At 41.6% G+C, this 18,749-nt stretch overlaps 1 protein-coding gene across 2 annotated transcripts in view; it reads left to right on the top strand.

Moving 5' to 3' along the window:
- The window catches only part of CACNA2D3 (calcium voltage-gated channel auxiliary subunit alpha2delta 3), a 662,271-nt gene that overhangs the window by 453,582 nt on the left and 189,940 nt on the right, over window positions 1-18,749 (top strand). For both annotated transcript variants that reach the window (XM_075287892.1, XM_075287891.1), the window contains 3 exons: window positions 5,038-5,109; window positions 9,052-9,132; window positions 13,848-13,922. In XM_075287892.1, the coding sequence (XP_075143993.1) occupies window positions 5,038-5,109; window positions 9,052-9,132; window positions 13,848-13,922 (228 nt within the window). The remainder of the gene's footprint in view (window positions 1-5,037; window positions 5,110-9,051; window positions 9,133-13,847; window positions 13,923-18,749) is intronic.

Genomic DNA, 18,749 nt, shown 5'->3' with positions numbered 1-18,749 from the left:
AGACCCTGTAAAAAGTATGTGCTGGGCTTCCTGTGAAGAGTCTTAGCATAGGAGGGGGGTTTGATATCTGAACTCTCTACCTATCTTCTATTGATGTCCTATTCAAAGGATAAGAATGAAAAACCCCTTTAAGGTATTCCTCAAATAGCAAATATTTAATATACGGCAGTTGAAGATCATTGGGTGCTCTATAGTAATTAAAGGAGATGTGCATACTAACTATAATGGGTCAGCTTCTCTGTGCATTAAGGACCCTCCATTGATTTTACAGGACACTTTGCAATGCTTTGTTTCTCCTGTAGAGGCACTGCTGAGTAATCAAATGAACTAACGAGCTCTCTTCCATATTACCAGATCACTAATGATCATGGCACTGATTCACTGTGATAAGATTATTGTTGGGTGACTCTTCTTAAAGTATTAGTAGACAACCCCATTAAACGTGATCCACATCACAGACTTTAATGAATAGCAGGAAAGCTACTATTTCCCCGGCCAACTTTCTGAACATATGGACTTCTCCCACATGGAATGGAAGCAATTCTATGAATCAAATTGCATTAAGGTATAGTTATTTAAGTCATTACATAATGTTCTATGAAAATTAGCCCACATCCTTTAAATGCACATTTAATAACATACATGGGGGAAACTTGTCCAATTATTTTAGCTAAATCATTATATATATATATATATATATATATATATATATATATATATATATGTCAGGTTTTCCTGGGGTCTTACCCCTATCAGTCAAGCACTGATGACCTATCCTAATGTATAAGTCCCAGAAGAAATCCTTTACTGTATGTTATATAATATGTTATACTGTATATATTGGGATGAGACTAAACCTTTATCCGAGCTATGGTATGGAGACCCTTAAAGAATAATTATATGATAAGAAACTATGGTATGTAATGAAATATGATCAGAATCACAAAGTTTATTAGCAGGAGCAATTCCAAAACTTTGTCAAAAATTTGTTGATAATATACATCATCCTACATTCTACAAGTGGACCTTCCCCCGAGGATAGCGCAATGAACTATAAGTATGACAGTAATGTCTCAGACTGATCACTTTCTCCCAAGCCCTGTAGATACTTAGATTATTGGAATTGCCCCTACTGGTAATGGCGGCTGATATGATATTTACATTATATCAGGGAACCTCTCATCACAAAGCAAGGCAACTTTTTTGGGTTCTACAGTGCCTACAACACTAAGATGTCTTGTAAGTTGCTCTATGTATAACTCACGATGAAGAAGTATCCTGAAATCCCTTTACCATGGATGGATGGCGGGTGATAACTTTCCATTCTATGACAAGACTTATAAATGTTTCACAAGGTGCAGATGTCTCAGCAATGGTTGATGAATACTAATCCAGCTTCTTTTTATCAAGACAAGGTCAATGTCAAACTCTTCATGCTGTAGAAGCCATCACATTGTGACTGCTTTATTAAGGGCAACAGAGAGCTAGGTGGGGCAGGTGGGACACGTGTTTTGGGTGCTGTTTGCGTAGAGGTCACCAATGGTTTACAGTGCATTAGGTAGGGTATTTAGGAAGTAATTGCTTCCCATAAATCAATATTACAAACGGCAACAATAGATTATGTATATATCGTATTACAGAAAAATACCTCTTTCTCCATTTATGATTGCTCTTCTCCTTCCTGTCTCCTGCACTGATTATACCCTCTCAATTAAAGGATAAAATCCTTCTTGAAAGAGAGAGGGATGAAGAAGAATTATCAATTTCACTGAGGGATCAGGTTACAGTGGCTTCTTATGGGTTCACAACTGTACTGCTCAGTGCTGCTGTATAATGTCCCCCACTCTGCAGCTGCTTCTGAATGTGTGAGATAGAAATAAGGACCAGGCTTTCCTTTTTCTTGTGTGTGCTTTGTATAGCAGCTAGTGTCCACTCACTTTGGAGTTGAACACTTATTAGATTTGGAACCTGCAGTGTTAAAGACTGGGCAAACTACAGACTACATGTCATATTCTGTGCCAGTCCTCATATACACACATAGCAGCTTATTCTAACCTATAGTGATAGATAGTGTGAGTTGTGCAGAGGTAACCGGGGCATTGTTTGGCGCAGATGTAGGATTCATGGTTGTAGCTAGGTTTTCCTTCACTCAGTGCTGAAAATTAGTTTGTACCCTAACCCTATACTTAAAGGGGTTTCTAGGTTTACTTATATATTTTCTTCTCCTCAATATGTGATCAGTGGTGGGCGCCACTGATCAACTGGTTCAAGAGACATGATACATGATAGGCCATCAAAGTATATTCCCAGGAAGACCCTTTAAGCTCAAATTTATACGTATTAGGGCGGGTTCACACCTGCGTCTGGTCCCCACTTTCAGGTTCCCGTCTTCTGCCCGAGAAACTGGACAGGAGACAGAAACCGGCAGTCAGTATTCAAACCCATTCATTTGAATGGGTTTGCAAAGTGTTCGCTCGTGAGCGCCCATGAACGTCTTCTGTCTCTCCATGGCGAAACCGTTTTTTTTAACTGGACACAAAGTCAGACATGCAGGACATTGTGTCTGGTTAAAAAAAAATGGTTTTGCTGCGGAGACCAGAAGACGCTCACGGGTGAACACTGACTGCTGGCTTTCCATCTCCTGTTTCCGAAGACGGAAACCCACAAAGCGGAGACCGGGCGCAGATGTGAAGCCGCCCTAAGATATCGAGATCAAACGCATATGTATAAAACCCCTTTGCCCCTTTTTCTACATATGCAATTGGTATTAAGACAACTAGACATCATAAAGGGGGCTCTCCTGCACAGGACCCCTTTTTTAAGCCAGAATGGAAGATGGCCATTCTTCTGAATGTAATGCTACCCTGTATCCAGGTGCAATGACTTCCCATGGTGTCGACAGTTATAAAAGTCAAACCTGACTCAGCTTCTTTCTAAACAAGCATTATCTTTTTGCGATACGTCTTTAATAGATCGCTCTTGGATACATGAGACAGTACATTGACCAACCTCTTAGTTGTGCGTTGATCCCTGGTCCCACAAGGATGGGAATAATTCCGAGCTGCATTATATCAAGCTCTATCAATACTTCATTTTTCTCATCTGAGCTGTATAGTAATGAAATGTGTCACACATAATATATAATCTGAGTTTTCCATAGTGGTGTTTCTAATAAAACAACAATTCAGATGATAACCATAAATAAGAAGTGGCCTCGACTTCAAAGCCCGATCCTGAGTCCATGGTATTTATTGCTCCAGAACGCGCTCATTGTATCATTGCGTAATTCTCCTTGTTTCGATTGGAATTGTTAATTGCACATACTTGCTATAAGTATGGACGGAGTTCAAAGAATGTGTCCAAACCTCATCCTGTCACCTAAGCACATATGTAAGCTGTTTACCGGAGAATATTAATAAATACTAATAAGGCAGAGAATTAATAGCACACACATCTAATATAGCAAAATATTAAGTAATCGCCATCTGGAACATTAACCTGGAATCTCCGTTCTGCACCAAGGGCATGGCCCCTATATACTGAGTTATTCCAGGGTATGGAGAGTCCTCCTCATATACCTGAAATACAGCACATTTGGGATATATTATACTGAATAAATATTTTCTGCTCTGCAGTTACATCATGTCTCATAGAAGTTCATTGTAGATTCTGTAGCTTGTTTTCAGAGCTGACTTCATATATCCCAGCATCTCCTGTTGGGTCAGTATTTGCTCTTGTCATTTGCACAGAGTATATTCTGCTGTTGTAATCGGGAAAGATGGAGCCCCATAGCAAGATTTTGACTGGGTCCCCTGGCTCCCGTACAGTAGAACACCACCACATTGTATAACTCCCCTTCTACTGATCCCTCACTCACTATATTGTCCCATTACAGGCCTCCATACAGTATACTATTTCTGTTACAGGTCCTCATACAGTAAGTTCCCACGTTACAGGCCCCCATACATTAAGGGTCTCTGTTACAGGCCCTCATACAGTAAAGGCCCCTGTTACAGGTTTCCATACAGTAAAGGCTCATGTTACAGGCCTCATACAGTAAGTACCCCCCATTATAGGCCCCCACACAATATAGTTCCCTCATACAGACCCTCAGGTACTTTAGGCAGCTACTTACTGGATTACTCCAGTAGGCAATGGCTTTCACTTACCTATCCTTGCACCTGTCTATGGCAGCCTCCATATAGGCCTCCAGGAGGTTCTGGATATTACGTCCTGACGCATATAATATGCAATGTTGTCCTGGAGGCTTAAGCAGCGGTGGCCATGGACAGGAACGGGGATGGGTAAACGATATTGGCCATTACCAGTTTTAAAAAAGCCATGGGGGTGCCCTATGTAGAGTTCTCGTCTTCTCTGTATAGAGTCTCTGGTCTTGCAAGGGCCACAGTCAGTTATCCAGAAATAAAAGTTAATGTTCTGTTTGGTTCGCTTTCCTGCTGATCTGATTGGCCGGCCCGTCGGACCCCTCACTGACTGGGCAGTCGGGTTTATTTCTAGCATTTATATAGAGGAATCTCCTAGAATATAGCAATATTGTGCACTGAATATGGTGTTAGGTTAGAACAGATTTGCTTCAGATATTTCTGTGACTGTCCCATTCAGATGTATAGGTCTTAAAGAGACCCACGTGCGTGCAGTGAAAACAACCTTCAAACAGATAAATGTCATTGATTTTCAGCTGCAGAAATGCTGAGACTGCAGCAAATCTGCTGCATGTGAATATACCTTTAGATTGTTAGGGGTGTGTCTGTCAGCATAGCGTTGACTGATTCTAAGTAGCAACCATCAGAAATGACAGCGATTATCCAAAGGCTAGGTCATTCACTTGTAAGTCCTGGAAACACGATTACAAAATGGCTGCCACATGTTTTGGGGATGCTATTGTTTTTTGTATTTCTTTACAAAAAAAAAAAAAAAAAAAATCAACATTGCTGAGCCCTCTGCACCTCTACAGTTGAGATAGTATTGTCCAATGTTAAAGTATTGCATATGACTGACCCTTTCTCTCCCATCCAGCTTGCCGATGACCAGGGATTGGTACTGATGACAACCGTTGCAATGCCAGTGTTCAGTAAACAGAATGAAACCGTAAGTATGGTGATACCTGGGTGGGGGGTTAATTGAATGAATTGCGCAGAGTTTTCCACCAAATTTTTTAACAATATCCATCATTAATATACAAATATACATCTGAGGACTAAAACCCATTCCTTATCATATGTATTATATGTAGCTCTCTTTTGTAACAAGTCCTGCACCTGCACGAGCTGCAAATGATCAAAACTTTTAAGACTCTGGATACAAGAAGTAATGAAAATCTTGGATTCTGTTACCTACAATGTGTGAACCGTTCTGCAAGTGTCTTCATTCTTAGAGGAAGTCCTTCTATGAATATATCACCTTCATCAATCACCCATAATGTTCTTGATTTTCTTGGTGTCCTCTCACCACACTGACGTGTTCATGTGTAGCTTTCAGAGCAGTGGAAAGATACACAAGTTGGGGAATGTCAGGAACGCCCTTCTGACAGTGGGCAGAGATCAGTGCTGAAACTGATTGGAAACTAGTGACCAACCCCAGGGCACATAACAAAAACCATACAGTATGTGCATGAGGAACTCTTTAACTATTTCTTGCTGACAGACTCCTTTCGGCTATTCACAGCAGTGTGTATCAATTTCATCTAGACATGCAGTCATTGCACTAAATCATACCCTGTGAGGCCAGATTATGGGGATATTGACACTCCTTGTCAGGTGTGTGGAGTCTTACAAAGCCATTTTCGCTCCACTGTGGGGGATCATGGGAAGAATATGCAAATATGTTTCCTAAGATGTAAATAGGGAAACAGTGCCTCTGTATGCTGCCCTCTAGGGGAAGCTCCCTTGAACATCATGCCCAACTTTCCCACAAGCCTTTGCTGCAATGATGCAGGATTTTGCCAAGTCAGTATCCTAACTATCCCTAGGCTGTGCTGATGAGATCCAATCAGATCGAAACCGTGCTGTCCATAGCTGGGATACTGACTTGGCAAAATCCCGCATCATTGCAGCAAAGGCTTGTGGGAAAGTCGGGCATGAGGTTCAAGGGAGCTTCCCCTAGAGGACAGCATACAGAGGCACTGTTTCCCTATATACATTTTGGGAAACATATTTGCATATTCTTCCCGTGACCCTGTGAGACCAGCAGTTAGATAGGATGCCAAGCTGATGTTAGGCAGTGAGGGACATTAGAAATGAGCGAATACTATTCGAAACTGTAGTTTCAAATATCTCGCTCCATAGGAATGAATAAGAGTGGCTGGCACGCTGCAGGCGCTGGCAGACGGTGCTTAACCCTTTTGCGATCAGCCGCTCCTGTTCATTCCTATGGGAGTGGAGGTATTCGAATCTAGGATTCAAATACTGTTCGCTCAACAATAAAGGAACATGTTTGTCATGCCACACGGTGTGATTTAGTGCAATGACTGCATGACTAGATGAAGCTGCTCCCTTTGGCTAAGGCCCCACATTTTGATGCAGTTTTTTGAGCCAAAGCCAAGAATGGCTACAACAGGAATGGAAAATATATAAGAAGTTCTTATACTTCTACCTTGTGCTCAATCCATCCCTGGCTTTAGCTAAAGAAAACCCCCAAAACAGAGAAATCTGCAACAAAAAGAGCTGCTGTAAATATTTTGTGCAGTGTATGGATTAGATTAGCCACCAACAAGTCCATGACGGATAATCCACCAGATCCTGAAAGAAGATCCTGAAATTTTCGGACCAATTTTCAGGTGTCAGAACCAAATTTGCCATTGGGTTTCCTGAGCTTGGATTCGTGTGACCGGCAGAATACCTCCATACTGACTCTTACTATCTCTCTGCTCAGCACATTGTGAACCCGCATTATCTAGTAATATCATATTTACAGCAGAACATTCTGCTCTACAGCTAAATAAATTGCAAAACCTGCTGAAAACAATGACCTGAGACAATTTACAGTGTTGGCGGAGTTTAAGAGCATTTTACAAAGGCTTTGAACTTTATAGATGATGGGTTCTCAGACATCTGGTAAAGGCCACAATAAATTCTGTTCTCGGTGCAAATGAAACAACACAAGTGATAGAAAGTTCTTATAAACTGTTTTAATTTTAGCACAATGAGAAAAAGGAGTCTCCATACCTCCCAGACAGGAAATGTTCAGACTTCATTCAAGAAGAAAAATCTGCTTTATATGAAATCCTTACTGAGAATGCTGACAATTATATAACACATTGGGGGGATTTATTAAGACTGGCACTTCCTACACCAGTCCTAATTCATTCCTGTACTGGTAGAGGATGTGCTGGAATTATTAAGAGGCTCAACCTTATAATAGTTCTGGTGCATCTTGTGAGGTCCCTTACACCAAAACTGACATTTCTGCCAGTGAAGAATTGAGTGTAGGTTTCAGGTAGAACTTGTGCCAGTTTTTTCAATATTTTTAGCCCGGTCGTCATCTATTGTACTGCATATCTATTGTCTCTCTTTTATCTATATAACTTTTATATTTGATCTATTTTGTTCTATCTATCTATCTATCTATCTATCTATCTATCTATCTATCTATCTATCTATCTCTCTCTCTATCTATCTCTCTCTCTATCTCCTATCTATCATCTATCTATCAATCTCCTATCTATCTATCTATCTATCTATCTATCTATCTATCTATCTATCTCTTATCTATCTCCTATCTATCTATCTATCTATCTATCTATCTATCTATCTATCTATCTATCTATCTCTCTATCTATCTCTCTCTCTATCATCTATCAATCTATCTATCTATCTATCTATCTATCTATCTATCTATCTATCTCTATCTATCTCTCTCTCTATCATCTATCTATCTATCTATCTATCTATCTATCTATCTATCTATCTATCTATCTATCTATCTCTCTCTCTCTCTATCTCTCTCTATCTCCTATCTATCATCTATCTATCAATCTCCTATCTATCTATCTATCTATCTATCTATCTCTTATCTATCTCCTATCTCTCTCTCTCTCTCTCTCTCTATCTCTCTCTATCTCCTATCTATCATCTATCTATCAATCTCCTATCTATCTATCTATCTCTTATCTATCTCCTATCTCTCTCTCTCTCTCTCTCTCTCTCTCTCTCTCTCTCTCTCTATCTATCTCTCTCTATCTCCTATCTATCATCTATCTATCAATCTCCTATCTATCTATCTATCTATCTATCTATCAATCTCCTATCTATCTATCTATCTATCTATCTATCTATCTATCTATCTATCTATCTATCAATCTCCTATCTATCTATCTATCTATCTATCTATCTATGATATCTGTTTCTACTTATCAATCTATTTTATTTATATCTGCTTTAGCTCTTATGCTATCTCTGTCTGATCTGATCTCTTATCTATATCTGATCCACCATATAGTCCATATTTGCGCTCACTGCCACCAACTGTTCCTCCTCCAGCAGGGCATTGAACTCCTTCCTAATACTTCTACAGTAAAAGGCCTTAAAGGGAATATGGATAAAGATTAGCTCAAATCTAAAGCAAAAACTAAGCAAATCCTTTGACAATCTTGCAATCCTGTGTAACAAACGCTTGTACAGTATGACTTGTTTCCATTACCCGTGGCATGCCGTCCTGGAAAACTCCCACTTAAAACACCCAGATACATACGATGGAAATCGACGTAATAATTGCAACCATAAATGTGTCAGTTCTGTGCTGATGTGTTTTAGAAACACGTATTTGTTGATTGCTGTTGATACATTTCTCATGTTGGACCGCTCCTCATCCAAAGGAGGGGAAAAAAAATATGACAGCTGTTTTTCCTCATTCTACTTTCATTCATATCCATCAGTGCCTCTGAAACGTCGGCACAACAAAGCCCCAAGTCATCTGCGTACTGTAATAGATTTATGACAACGTGAAAATAATTAGTGCACGTCTGTAATGTTTTACCAATGAATGTTTACCTTAGTGAGATGCCTGTTTTCCTTCATGTCTTGTTTTGTGCAGAGATCAAAGGGTGTTCTCCTAGGTGTGGTTGGCACAGATGTTCCAGTTAAAGAACTTTTAAAGGCCATTCCAAAATATAAGGTAAGCCTTCGAGCGTAAACAGCCACCCATTTATGTGACGCACCCAATGCTGGGAAAGAGTATAAATAAGAGACACTTCTTTCAGGTGAGTACTTGGGGTGACGGCCAAAAACAAAGTCCGTCCACAGCACCAACTTTATCAGGAGTGGTGACTTTCTTATGTGTATGTGGATCTACCAATTGTCCCCCTGACGTCATCTGGGTCAGGCATGCTGAATTTCAATGAGCTATTTTTTTATTCTCAAATAAGGAATAAATATTAACAAGCTTTATATGGTCGGTAGGGTTGAGCGATCGGGACCGGAAAAGATCAGATTCCGATCGGAGATTGAGCAAATTTCACGATCGGGATCGGAATCGGCTGGAAAATGATCGGAAATCGGATTTTGAAATCTCAAGATTGGCTTAACCCTAAAAGTGACTTTTCCCATAGTGAAACATTGACTAGGGTTGAGGGATTGGAAAAGATCAGATTCCGATCGACGATCGAGGAAATTTCACGTTCGTGATCGGCTGGGAAATGATTGGAAATCGGATTTTAAAATTGATCCTGAAATCTCAAGATTGGCTCAATCCTAATGGTTGGCCTTTGATTTTGACGTGTTGACCCTGTAGCCAAAAAGTCAGAGTACTTCGGTACTTTCCTAGTGTCATTGCCACTTCAGTCGAGATAACAGTAGCTTAGACCTCTACCTATCAAACACCACCAATGTCTGGCCCTGGGGGGCCATCACTGAATAGTCTCAGAATCAATGGGATAACAGCGATAGTCTTATGTTATGTGTTCTGTGGTTGAATCAGCTGCCAAATCCATGGCAAGATCGAGCAGGACACTTCTTTTTCAATGTATTTTTGGTGGACTTGGACAGCATATACGATGTCACATAGTAACCCCACTCTGGAATTATAGATGTGCACTTCCTTACCTTTCCTCTTGGCTAGACATGACCCGATATTTGTGTCACAAGATGACCAGCTATTCAAAACAACATGTTTTCAGAATATTCTGCCACATGATGCCTGTCCTATATAAGTCTGGCCACCCAGTGGTTATGTTGTGAATAGCAGCCAGTCAAGGATTTTGCCAACATGCCGCAATATATTAATTTCATCACAAATTGATGTCCTTAATACAATTTCATTGAAATTAAGGGTGACACATCTGTATATTAGATTTGTGCCAGTTTATGTCTCCAACTAGGCACATTTCTGTTTTCTAGGTTTTGTGTCCTGTTTGTTACATTGTATTTTTCATGCTATTATCCATGTAGACCCGTGTTCATTTATCACTAGGGTCACATTATTATTATGGCTGACAGTTTACTTGTTTCATATTGTTATGCGGTTATTTTTGTCATCATGTAATAAAACATGATTCTATACATATTGCATTAGAACATAAACAAGCAGCAAATGTGTCCTTGCTAGTCACTGGAAGTTCCCTGTTCCCCTCCTGTTTTTGGGAATGTTAAATAAAATGTTCCATTTTCATGCTTAGAGAAACCAGATGGAGATAGGCTTCATGAATGGAGCACAGGTGTTCTGCAGGGCCGGACTCTTCCCTCCTCCCCCAATGTTGTAAACTGCTTGTGCTTTTTTCCTCATATGTTTTACTTGTTACCTTCTATAAACAAACTTCGTAAATGCTGGAAAATCAGAAATCAATCTACAGCAATGTGTTGTGTAATAACTGTAACCTAAGGGTACCAAGGAACCATGGAGCCCCATATCAAGGCTTGTAATGGGCCCAAATTCACCATTACAGCATCTCAACAGCAGGTTTAGAACACAAAAAACTTTCGCCATATCGTCTCCCTAATTTACAGAAGTGGACATTGTGGTATCACAGGGGTAATAAACACAGTGATGTCACATTACAGGGATAATACACACAGTGATGTCACAGAACAGGAATAATAAACAGTGATGTCACAGTACAGGGATAATACACACAGTGATGTCACAGTACAGGGATAATACACACAGTGATGTCACAGTACAGGGATAATACACACATTGATGTCACAGTACAGGGATAATACACAGTGATGTCACAGTACAGGGATAATACACACAGTGATGTCACAGTACAGAGATAATACACACAGGGATGTCACAGTACAGGGATAATACACACAGTGATGTCACAGTACAGGGATAATACACACAGTGATGTCACAGTACAGGGATAATACACACAGTGATGTCACAGTACAGAGATAATACACACAGTGATGGCACAGTACAGGGATGATAAACACCAAGATGTCACATGACAAGGATAATACAGAGATGTGATAGTGCAGGGATAATGTACAAAGTGGTGTCATAGTACAAGGATAAACATACTGATTCCACAGTTTAGAAAAACTGCAAACAGTGATGTGATGTCACAGTTCAGAGATAATGCACATAGTGATGTAACAGCACATACCGTAAATCATAATCACAGTGATGTCGCGGTACAATTTTAGTGTATACTGTGATGTCACAGTACAGAGTTTATACACACAGTGATGTCACAGTACAGAGTTTATACACACAGTGATGTCACAGTGAGCCCCACATATGCCTGAACAGCCTTTAAAACCACTAATGTTATTTTAACCCCTCCCCCCCTTTTTAAAATAATACCCTAAAAACGATTATTCAAATGATACCGTGCACGCTGGGCGGTCCTGCACTGTCCAACGTCATCTTGTTGTCACGCCTTCCTCTTCTTTCTTCTTCCAGCGACGTCCTCATCTGGCTCTTCCCCACCTTGATCTTCTGTTCTTCCAGCGGGTTGTGTTCAAATCCCACGTGTGCAGCAGCACTCTCGCTCCCTCCGGAGTGCTACTGCACACACTCTGGCGCCGTTTTTGTTTTGGCTCTAAGTACCCCTTAGAATTATGCGAGCGTACTGCGCATGCACAGTACATTCGCAAACTTCTTAATTCCAGAAGAAAAGTAGATGAAAGCGTGGAAGAGCCAGGACAGGAGGGCGTCGCTGGAAGAAGAAAGAAGAGGAAGGCATGACAGCAAGATGACGTCGGACAGTGCAGGACCGCCCAGCGTGCACAGTAAGTATCATTTAAATAATCTTTTTTAGGGTATTATTTTAAAACGGGGGGTAATATAAGATTAGCGGTGCCTGAATAGCCTTTTCAGGCTATGCCTATTCAGGCATATGTGGGGCTCATACTGCATAATTTTGCTGATAGAGCCCCTTTAATATCACAGAACAGGGATAAAGAACACACTGATGTCACAGTACAGAGTAAACATTGATGTCAATGCAAGAATAATGAACAATCTGATATCACATCACAAAGACAATAAACAAAGTGATGTCATAGTACAGTATAATAAACATGGAGAAGTCTAACTCCTAAGTGTTTCTCTTTTAGATGGACAGTCCCTGTTTTTGACCCAAGTCCCTCTGTCATTAAATATCCTTTTATTTATTTTTTTTTAAATTTTGAAATAAACTTAACTATATTGTGCTAAAAGCTATCTGGTTCCTAGCTGTATATGAGATATCAAATTACATTTTAGACAATGTAACTGATGTTACTTTGAAGGACTTATACATGCAACACACCTCCCAACAGTCCTGGATTCGGAGGGACAGTCCTGCATTCTGGGAGATATGTCCCGGTTTCAGAGATGGAATAACAAGAGCAGCAGGCGGCAGCAGCTATGTAATGGCAATATCTAGAAAGAGAAGTATTTTTATATTCCAAGTTTGTGTGAAATAACAGGCTCATGTAATATTAAGCTTTGAGAAATCCCCCTTTAACATATGACACTTTTGCAAAATATTGAAACCAATTTTAAAGCGTACAGGTGAATATAAGAAATGTTGTAATATATCTTATTAATGACATCTGTTTCCTTCTCAGCTTACTATTCTGTTTTCCTCCTCCTTATCTTCACTTAGATTGTTTATTTATATAGAGTTCTCCTCTGTATTCATGTCACACTCAGAAGTCTATGGAGAGGAAATTGATAATTGATTTCTTGCCTCATTCTATACAATAGTGGAGTCATACCTTAAAGGGATTCTACCATTACAACCTTTTTTTTTTGTGTGGATAAGACGTCGGAATAGGCTTTAGAAAGGCTATCCGTCTCTTACCTTTATACGTGGTACGTAGTCTCTGCTGCCTGTTCCTTAGAAATACCTTTTTTTACCGGTATGCAAATGAGTTCTCTTGCAGCGATGAGGGCGTCCCCACCGCTGCCAGAGAATTGTCTCCAGCGATGCCTCCTCCTTCATCCGCAGCGTCATCTTCAGCGTCTTCTTCCGGCGCAGGCTCGTAACTTCTAGGCCTCGTGCCTTGGGCAGAGCAGACTGCGCAGGCGCACAGGCCACGGGAAAATGGCCGCTTGCACAGTATTATCATTATCTCCCTGACTTACGTAATAGCAGCCTCTTTGCCCACTCTCCATAGATTTCTATGTAAAAATTAGCTCAGTCTTATAACTGGAGACAGAGACCTATTTGTTTGATAAAGTTTATTTTAGTGTCTTGCTCTATTCATTTATGGCAAGGTGATTTATGATTGTAGGAACCCTTTAAGTATTTTCGACTCTTTAAATGCTGCTCATAACAATATAAACAATTCCCTATCCATTAGGCATTTACATACCGTAATATAAGAGTAGCTTGAAATTGCACTTCCCCTTAAATTATCCTATATATTTATGGGTTTCGTCCTTTCTTCTTACAGCTGGGAATTCACGGATACGCTTTTGCTATTACAAACAATGGCTACATCCTGACTCATCCAGAACTGAGGCCGCTGGTAAGTGCAGTATACATTTATAGGTTACAGCTGTTGAGTTAGTACATTACTGCAGGTAAAGGATCTTCACGATGGGAAAGCGCGCTACTGGCAAGTGGACATGTAGTTCTCCCATTCTAGCAGTAGGTGGCGCTGCAGCACCGCTTTTCTCCATGTCTCGGCCGCCCCAGTCTTAAATGAAATCCTTACTCTTTCCTTCTTCTGCTTATTTAATTTTCTAATTTATTAAAACCAGATCTGAAAACCATCCTGCTCTGTGTACGGTCTAAGGAATTTTATACATGTCTATGACATAAAAATGTAAAACTTATTTTCTTTTCTGGATTAAATAATGCCACTCAGTAGCATAACCGGGAGGTAATATGTGTTTATGGGATTTGGGTAAAGAAAAAATATAGCTGGTAATTGTACCCTATATTGTGTGCTCTTCTATATGCCTAAGAGTCAGCAAATGCGCGTGTTAACCCTTTCATACACTCAATGTACAAATATCTTGAGGCCTGAGTTGGCTTTTGAAAGCATTGTTTCTTTGAGTGACCTATTCTATATAGAAGTCATATGTAAGGGGGTTGGAGACTTGTATACCTAAGTTTATACAGACTTTCAAGTGTTCCGTTTACCTGCAGCGCCTCCAGAGTTGAAGTGAAGCATTACATGTTGCTTATTGAAATTAATGGCTGTCCATGGCATATGGAGCCCTGTAAAAACATGCTTTCATCTCTACTACAAAACCATATTTCCATATACCCTATTAGGGAATTGGGAGGGGGTCCTTCATTCAAAATACGCAGAATTTTACATACACTATGTAGTGGATGGGAGTCTAGCAAATTCCATCCCCATACTGCAGTAAAATACGTGCAACAGAAACGGTGCGATTTCCAAAAACGTTGCAGTTTTAGCAAAACAAATGGACAAACCGCACTCTTGCAAGAAAGATCAGTGGACAGCAATCCAACGCTGGGATACGTAAATTACAATTTTATTGATGGATATAAGCACGGGATTTTAACGCGTTTCGGGATTTATAATCCCTTTTTCAAGTGCAATAAATCTACAAAAACAATATAATAAAAACATTTATAAATATGAATGTCCTATTCCCATAAACTCTTAATAAAACATATATCAGTGTTCAAGATGTAAAAAGACGTGTACAAATACCAATATTCGAAACATGATGTCAAACTTACATATATACCATATGAGAAAACACAATACCACGTCAGTGTAGAAGTCTTATTCTTAAAAATATATCTCTTAGTTTAAAAACATCAACAATTGTGGTTCATTGATCAGCCCCATTAGTATGTTTTATAATAAAATCCATTTCTGCAGATAGATAGGTTATTGTCATCTGAATCAAATGGTGTTTTCCTCTTGTGAATTGGCGCCTCCATTTTCGAGTGCTGTTTTCGTCAATATGCCGATCTTTGGAGCAATGAGGGTGTTGCTGCTTACCTCTTTGGAGCAATGGCAATGCCCCGATGAGAGACCATTAGCATACTGACAAAAACAGTGATACCTTGGCAATGGTGGCAGCAGTTCATAGAGAGAAAAAAACTTTGATTCAAATGATCCTAACCCATCTATCTGTGGGGTTGGATTGATATGCTGGGTTCTGGTGACAGTAACCTATCTATCTTTGGGGTTGGGTTGTATCTGTGGGGTTGGACTAATATGCTGGGTTCTGGTAACAGTAACCTACCTATCTGAGGGGTTGGGTTGTATCTGTGGGGTTGGACTAATATGCTGGGTTCTGGTAACCGTAACCTATCTATCTGTGGGGTTGGGTTGATATGTTAGGTTCTGGTAACAGTAACCTATCTATCTGTGGGGTTTTGTTGATATGCTGGGTTTTGGTAACAGTAACCTATCTATCTGTGGGGTTGGGTTGATATACTGGGTTTTGGTAGCTGTAACCTATCTATCTGTGGGGTTGGACTAATATGCTGGTTTCTGGTAATAGTAACCTATCTATCTGTGTGGTTGGGTTGATATGCTGGGTTTTGGTAACAGTAACCTATCTAACTATGGGGTTGGGTTGATAAGTTGGGTTCTGGTGACCCTAACCTATCTATCTGCGGGGTTCAGTTGATATCCTGGGTTCTGGTGATAGACTCCCTGTAAGAATAGTTGAACAACATTACCAGACACAGCCAATGAACAAGAATGGCGCGTTTTACAAGCTAATTTATATCCGATGTTACTAACATTGTGCATCATGGTGAACTTTTCAGCTTATACCCAGCACCTATCTACAGTATTTAGGTCTTAGTACCTGTACTGACATAGATGCCCCGGTTAAGGAGTAAGGACTAGAGATGAGCGAACAGTGTTCTATCGAACACATGTTCGATCGGATATCAGGGTGTTCGCAATGTTCGAATCGAATCGAACACCACGTGGTAAAGTGCGCTAAAATTCGATTCCCCTCCCACCTTCCCTGGCGCCTTTTTTGCACCAATAACAGCGCAGGGGAGGTGGGACAGGAACTACGACACTGGGGGCATTGAAAAAAATTGGAAAAAGTCATTGGCTGCCGAAATCAGGTGACCTCCATTTTAGACGAATAGTGGATTTCAAATCCGGGTCATATGAGAATGTGAACTTTGTGACTATGAGACAGGGATAGCTGTACAGGCAGGGATAGCTAGGGATAACCTTTATTTAGGGGGGAATGTTATTAAAAATAACTTTTTGGGGCTCTATCGGGTGTGTAATTGTGATTTTTGTGAGATAAACTTTTTCCCATAGGGATGCATTGGCCAGCGCTGATTGGCCGAATTCCGTACTCTGGCCAATCAGTGCTGGCCAATGCATTCTATTAGCTTGATGAAGCAGAGTGTGCACAAGGGTTCAAGCGCACCCTCGGCTCTGATGTAGGAGAGCCGAGGGTGCACTTGAACCCTTGTGCACCCTCAGCTCTGCTACATCAGAGCCGAGGGTGCGCTTGAACCCTTGTGCACACTCTGCTTCATCAAGCTAATAGAATGCATTGGCCAGCGCTGATTGGCCAATGTATTCTATTAGCCTGATGAAGTAGAGCTGAATGTGTGTGCTAAGCACACACATTCAGCTCTACTTCATCGGGCTAATAGAATGCATTGGCCAGCGCTGATTGGCCAGAGTACGGAACTCGACCAATCAGCGCTGGCTCTGCTGGAGGAGGCGGAGTCTAAGATCGCTCCACACCAGTCTCCATTCAGGTCCGACCTTAGACTCCGCCTCCTCCGGCAGAGCCAGCGCTGATTGGCCGAAGGCTGGCCAATGCATTCCTATGCGAATGCAGAGACTTAGCAGTGCTGAGTCAGTTTTGCTCAACTACACATCTGATGCACACTCGGCACTGCTACATCAGATGTAGCAATCTGATGTAGCAGAGCCGAGGGTGCACTAGAACCCCTGTGCAAACTCAGTTCACGCTAATAGAATGCATTGGCCAGCGCTGATTGGCCAATGCATTCTATTAGCCCGATGAAGTAGAGCTGAATGTGTGTGCTAAGCACACACATTCAGCACTGCTTCATCAAGCCAATACAATGCATTAGCCAGTGCTGATTGGCCAGAGTACGGAATTCGGCCAATCAGCGCTGGCTCTGCTGGAGGAGGCGGAGTCTAAGGTCGGACCTGAATGGAGACTGGTGTGGAGCGATCTTAGACTCCGCCTCCTCCAGCAGAGCCAGCGCTGATTGGTCGAGTTCCGTACTCTGGCCAATCAGCGCTGGCCAATGCATTCTATTAGCCCGATGAAGTAGAGCTGAATGTGTGTGCTTAGCACACACATTCAGCTCTACTTCATCAGGCTAATAGAATACATTGGCCAATCAACGCTGGCCAATGCATTCTATTAGCTTGATGAAGCAGAGTGTGCACAAGGGTTCAAGCGCACCCTCGGCTCTGATGTAGCAGAGCCGAGGCTGCACAAGGGTTCAAGTGCACCCTCGGCTCTCCTACATCAGAGCCGAGGGTGCGCTTGAACCCTTGTGCAGCCTCGGCTCTGCTACATCAGAGCCGAGGGTGCGCTTGAACCCTTGTGCACACTCTGCTTCATCAAGCTAATAGAATGCATTGGCCAGCACTGATTGGCCAGAGTACGGAATTCGGCCAATCAGCGCTGGCCAATGCATTCTATTAGCCCGATGAAGTAGAGCTGAATGTGTGTGCTAAGCACACACATTCAGCACTGCTTCATCACGCCAATACAATGCATTAGCCAGTGCTGATTGGCCAGAGTACGGAATTCGGCCAATCAGCGCTGGCTCTGCTGGAGGAGGCGGAGTCTAAGATCGCTCCACACCAGTCTCCATTCAGGTCCGACCTTAGACTCCGCCTCCTCCAGCAGAGCCAGCGCTGATTGGCCGAATTCCGTACTCTGGCCAATCAGCACTGGCTAATGCATTGTATTGGCTTGATGAAGCAGTGCTGAATGTGTGTGCTTAGCACACACATTCAGCTCTACTTCATCGGGCTAATAGAATGCATTGGCCAATCAGCGCTGGCCAATGCATTCTATTAGCGTGAACTGAGTTTGCACAGGGGTTCTAGTGCACCCTCGGCTCTGCTACATCAGATTGCTACATCTGATGTAGCAGTGCCGAGTGTGCATCAGATGTGTAGTTGAGCAAAACTGACTCAGCACTGCTAAGTCTGCATTCGCATAGGAATGCATTGGCCAGCCTTCGGCCAATCAGCGCTGGCTCTGCCGGAGGAGGCGGAGTCTAAGGTCGGACCTGAATGGAGACTGGTGTGGAGCGACCTTAGACTCCGCCTCCTCCAGCAGAGCCAGCGCTGATTGGCCGAATTCCGTACTCTGGCCAATCAGCA

This window comes from Leptodactylus fuscus, chromosome 9 (genome assembly GCF_031893055.1).
Source record: "Leptodactylus fuscus isolate aLepFus1 chromosome 9, aLepFus1.hap2, whole genome shotgun sequence".
In the NCBI taxonomy this organism is placed as follows: domain Eukaryota; kingdom Metazoa; phylum Chordata; class Amphibia; order Anura; family Leptodactylidae; genus Leptodactylus; species Leptodactylus fuscus.
The sequence above is the reverse complement of the archived record's forward strand: the minus strand, read 5'-3'. Positions and strand labels throughout refer to the sequence as shown.